General features: G+C 42.4%; 1 protein-coding gene across 1 annotated transcript; it reads right to left on the bottom strand.

Moving 5' to 3' along the window:
* Positions 1-205: 205 nt before the first annotated feature.
* LOC130570164 (structural maintenance of chromosomes protein 5-like) lies at positions 206-1,865 on the bottom strand. Its single transcript, XM_057360332.1, has 7 exons — positions 1,818-1,865; positions 1,553-1,613; positions 1,215-1,265; positions 1,097-1,141; positions 954-1,018; positions 709-853; positions 206-546 (listed from the first exon to the last, which is right to left on the bottom strand). The coding sequence occupies exons 3-7, from the start codon at positions 1,221-1,223 to the stop codon at positions 256-258; spliced, it is 555 nt and encodes a 184-aa protein (XP_057216315.1). The 5' UTR covers positions 1,224-1,265; positions 1,553-1,613; positions 1,818-1,865; the 3' UTR covers positions 206-255.
* Between the last annotated feature and the right edge of the window lie 3,948 nt (positions 1,866-5,813).

Below are 5,813 nucleotides of genomic sequence, written 5' to 3'. Positions count from 1 at the left end.
GTTCATACAGATGTGTTTTCTTTCTATTCATTTTCTAAAGATAGGTTCTACATAACTGTTCTAGATATTTAACTGCATTTAAGAAACACACAGAATACAGTTATATATATATTCTTTCAATTTATTTCTACATTTGTTCCATTCCTCACACACGCTCGCTCGCTCACTCACGCACACACACACACACACACACACACACGCACGCACATGCACACTCTCTCTCACGCACACTCACTCACACACGCGCACACACACTCACACACTACATTTCTCTTTGTAGAACATAGCATTGACCTTTAGGCCTTGGTCATCAACACAGTACGACAAAAATGTTTCCATGTCTTCTTGGTAATGAAATATAAACAAAAAGGCATCCTTCGCCTCAGAGAATTGACCCCCCAAGAGGTTCTTGATGGCATTTTGTTGATCACCCCTGTTCATCTGCAAAAAGGCAGGCTCTGTCACCTCCCCACGGAATAAGTGTCTGTGATTCTGTACCCAGTACCACGCTGTATTTAGGTCTCGGACAATGGTTGGCTGCTGCACCTATTGAAGTAAATGAAGTTTATGCTTCATTCTAATTGGTTGACTAATTAAATGGCCTATAGTCATTTATTCCTTACATAGTAAAATGGCACAACAGTTATACTATTTATTCAGCAATCATGCAAATGCTTCATGTATAACCACTACTGTATAATCATTAACCTTATCAATGTCCTTGTCATCCACAACTCTTCTGCTGGGTGACAGTTTGGTGGTGGTGAATTTCGACACCCTAAACACAGGCTCAACGATCCCCTGAAGGAGTTGGGATGCTTCTTCGGTCCAGTATGCAAACCTCTGTCCATGCCTTTGAAAATATATGTAAATGTATATGAACTCTATGTAATAGCTTTAGCTAACTTAATACAGCCAAGATACTGAAATTATATCTGTAGAATCTATCATACCCTTCTAGGCAAAATCTTTCCATGAGGTTAATGCACCACCACTGGCGAATCAATGGCACCTCCTCCTAAAACACACAAACACACAAAAAAAATGCACACATACCAGTAGTTCAATGACATACTTGTGTGAAAATCCAGCTTACCTCTGTGAATGTTAAGGGACATGATGTGCAGATGCTGAGAGCATACTGTGAAACACAAATAACACGGTAAGACTTTGGTTTTATTATCTAACAGCTTTGATAAATTAAACATTCTTACCATCAGCATGTAGACACCACAAGAATCCCCACTGGACTGTTGAGGAAAAAACTGGAAAAGGAAAAGTGCATCCACAGTTAGTTTAAAAAACAACTGCAATTTTTAGGTAAGGGATGATGTACAGGCAGCAGGTTGTTATCGCAGAATAAAGCCTGACAGTGTGATAAAGACTGGGTTACCATGTGTTATTAGTTTTGTGTGCTTGTTATCTGGGAATATCAAACCTTGGAATGTTGCAACTGGCCAATCAGAATCAAGTATTCCAGAGCACAGTCGAATAAACATGTTTAGTTATATACATACATTTGCTTGACACAATTCCATCATTTAAAACATACCTCAAGGTCTCTTCCTGTTTTTTCAGTCCAGGATCCTGGGTCAATGAAGCTTGCAATGTGTCTGGGATTCCAAAGAGAACACAAAATTACATAACGTGCAATTAAATTATCAGGTGTGCAGCCTGAGAACTAGGCTCTTTGATGAACTTGAAGCCTGTGAACGAGGCTCTATACAAACTTGAAGCCTGAGAACGAGGCTCCTTTTGGAAACTGTAACCAAATAACATGCCTGGAACAAGGCCAGTAAATTATCTTAAGTCTAAACCTAAATATGGTTCTGTAAGTCTTATCTCCAAAACCATCAGGTTGTCTTCCTCGGACAGGACAACTAGCCGCATGTACTGTTTAATTGGGCCGGTGTAGAAGAGTCTGTCGCCTGTTTGAAGAAGAAAAAAAGCATGAAAAAGTTGCAGTTAAAAGAAATATCATATTATCTGATATCTGACTAAAATTAAACTCCATAAAGGTCAATAAAAACATCACATAAATTTAACCAATTTTATATATAAATTGATTTTATAATTAATATATAAAATAATGCACAAATCACACTACAAAGAAAGAAATTTGTAATGGTTTTAATGGTAAAAGCTAATGGTTCATAGTAGTATTTTAATGTAAACCATTAGCATCTCTGTGAAGGGTTCTATCGTTTTCTTATTCTATACGGGAATTTAACAAGTACAGTTAATGTAGCTCGATATTTTAAACATAACTTTGTAAATTAAGCACATGACCCAGGTTGTAACAGATTGTCAGTTCTCCTTTTAATTATAAAATCGCTTAACGCAATTTAATTACCTTTGATGATAAAATTCGAAGACACCCGGAACAGGTGTAATGCCGAGAAATGCACCCCTGCCAGATTCCGAGCTGGTCCCAGGTCGAGAAGACTGTCGTAAAACGTCGGCGATAACAGGAAGTGACGTCAGTTTCGCGCATGCGCGGAACAAATCGTGTTTCCGGGACGGCCACAGTGCGCACTTTCATGGAGTGGATCAGGATAATATTCTGGATATTTTCAGCGATTAACAACTTAAATTCTGCTCTGTTTCTCTCACAAAACTGTTGTATTCCACCAGAGAGAACTGCGACTGCAACGCATCGTCATTTGGACTTATTTTTGGTATTTTTGAAATAAACAAATTTTTGTTATTGCACTTATCTGTCTGTAGTGTTTTTCTTTATACTGTACATATTTTTAAGAAATGTATTGTTAGGTTTCGAGGTAGGAGTTGGATTTGCGATTATAAAATATATATTTAATGCTATATTGGTACTAAAACGGTAATTTCCCTGCATATTTCGAGCTATTAGATTTGATATATTTTTATCTTCGCTATAAGATAGGGTTTAGGTTTGGGGGTAGGTTAAGGGTTCTACAAATGTAAATCGCTTATGATACAATTGTTGAAAAACGCACGGATACAAATGTCTTAATGAGATACAAGCATTGTAAATATTTTACGTTTTTTGGCAAAAAAATACGTAGCAATTTTTACGTTTTATACGCTGTAACACGTCGAAATTCAACGATTCAGCATTAATAAAAATGTACAAAAATGTACGTTTTGTGCTTGTAAACTTTGCGTACAAATACCTACGTTATAAACAATGAGTTTTAAAATGCAGACGTGGTTCTCCGTGGATGCGTCACTTCGTACAGCGCGAGATGCGCAGTTTTAAAGTCACACTTGTCTCTCCGTGCTGTATGAGATGCGCAGTTTTAAAGTCACACTTGTCTCTCCGTGCTGCACGAGATGCGCAGTTTTAAAGTCACACTTGTCTCTCCATGCTGCACGAGGTGCGCAGTTTGAAAGTCACACGTGTCTCCGTGCAGCGTGAGGTACGCAGTTTTAAAGTCAGACGTGTCTCTCCGTGGATGCATCTCTCCGTGCGGCACATGTGCGCAGTTTTAAAGTCAGACGTGTCTCTCCGTGCGGCACATGTTGCACAGTTTTAAGGTCAGACGTGTCTCTCTGTGCGGCACATGTTGCACAGTTTTAAAGTCAGACGTGTCTCTCGGTGTGTGCGTCTCTCCGTGCAGCGCGAGGTGCGCAGTTTTAAAGTCAGACGTGTTCTGTATGCATCTCTTCAAGCTGCGCTGTTTTAAAGTTTAAAGGGGAGAGGTGTTTTAAATGACAAAATTAAAGATTATATTAGTAAAACCCAATTTGTGGCGTTTGCACTTTGCAAAGTACATAATAGGCTAAATACCCTGATTTGGTGGCTTATTTAGTTCAGAGGTGGGTAACGAAGTACATTTACTTGAGTACTGTACTTAAGTACACTTTTTGAGTATTTGTACTTAAGTATTACTTTTTCTGTTTACTTTTTACTGTACTTCACTACATTTGAATGACATTTCACTTTTCATGGCACATGAAACTTGGCCGACCCTCCCCTCGATCCCACGTTTGGGAGAGACTATTGTCAGTTGCTTCTAATATGACACACATGAATCAACTCACCAGGTGTATTAATTATGGAGACATTCACAACATTTTGGGAGAAGGCTAATGAGTTCAGTTGTGTATACTTTTCCCATATCTGATTTACTTATTATAAGCAAAACATGTAATTACATTTTTATACGATTAATCGGAAAAAGTATGTCAAACTAATCGGTTATCAAAATAATTGTTAGTTGCAGCCCTACACACAGTCACTAGTAGAGGATGATCTGGTGTGTCTAACAGAGATTTCAGAATGAAGGTGGACAAAATAGCGAAATATGGGAAGGCCAGAAAACGTCTTGGTTACGGATGTAACCTCAGTTCCCTGATGGAGGGAACGAGACGTTGTGACGGGGTTTGACTTGAGAACCATCTTCTGATTATTTTGAAAAGGCCAATGAAAATTGGCGAATGAAATTTGCATGCCGGACTCCGCCCTGGACATCCGGTTATAAAAGGAACACAGCATGCAGCATTCATTCACTTCTTGGTCTGAGGAGCCTGAGCATCCCCCGACAACTACGGTGGGAGGCCAGCGTTGTGGCAAGGAGGACACAATGTCTCGTTCCCTCCATCAGGGAACTGAGGTTACATCCGTAACCAAGACGTTCCCTTTCTGTCGGTCTCTCGACGTTGTGTTGAGCCGACAGATGGGTTTCCTATGGAAAACACCACAGTGCTGCGCCGCGTCACAATTTCTAGCGGAGCGNGGGGTTTGACTTGAGAACCATCTTCTGATTATTTTGAAAAGGCCAATGAAAATTGGCGAATGAAATTTGCATGCCGGACTCCGCCCTGGACATCCGGTTATAAAAGGAACACAGCATGCAGCATTCATTCACCTCTTGGTCTGAGGAGCCTGAGCATCCCCCGACAACTACGGTGGGAGGCCAGCGTTGTGGCAAGGAGGACACAATGTCTCGTTCCCTCCATCAGGGAACTGAGGTTACATCCGTAACCAAGACGTTCCCTTTCTGTCGGTCTCTCGACGTTGTGTTGAGCCGACAGATGGGTTTCCTATGGAAAACACCACAGTGCTGCGCCGCGTCACAATTTCTAGCGGAGCGACGTTGACTGGCCTTGGCGAGTCAGAAGTGAGCGCTAGCGCGGAATTGTAACCGTCCAGTGGAGAGGGAGGGGGTCCCAGAGCTTTCGAGGAAAAAGGTGGGAAGCCCCTGCCACCGGCCGTCATTTTCTAACAGCGACAGATTCTCTTTTCTAACAGATTCTCTAACAGCGAGAAGCCGCCGAGCACCGTAAGGGCCACTGGGTAAGCATTAATCCCCCCTGGAGGAAAAACGCTACAGAGAGTACTATCCTACCATAGGGGGGAATTAGTGCAGACACCACATGGTCTCACCAACAGGGGAGAACTCATGGAAAACGTGCGGACTGAAGGAGTTAACCGCAGGGTGGAAGTCCACCTAGGGAGGTCATGGGTTACCAAGGTGGGAACCATTCATGAGGATACATCAGACGGAACAGCCCACGGAGGGGGGGTTACCACGTCTGGAGCACTAGGTCCGGTTAGAGCTGTGTGGTAGATAACTCAGCTGTTCCCCGGCCTAAGGGGGCAGGGCTGCTCTGCCCAGCCTGCCCCCCAGGGAGGTACTTAGCGATGGATGGAATGCCTGTTCTTTACCCAGTGGGGAAAGAAGGGAGGCGAAATAACCGCTGCTCCTCCTAGAGGAAGGGGGAAGGGCTTTCGCAGGCGTACGTCCTACCGGATGCCGGTCCTATCTGTTGCCCTGGAAGACGCGGGCTGACACCGGTTCCACGCGTAGGTTGTAAAACCTCACGAAGGT

This window comes from Triplophysa rosa, linkage group LG19 (assembly GCF_024868665.1).
Source record: "Triplophysa rosa linkage group LG19, Trosa_1v2, whole genome shotgun sequence".
NCBI lineage: Eukaryota > Metazoa > Chordata > Actinopteri > Cypriniformes > Nemacheilidae > Triplophysa > Triplophysa rosa.
Note: the sequence above shows the minus strand (reverse complement) of the source record. Positions and strands in the feature narration are given on the sequence as shown.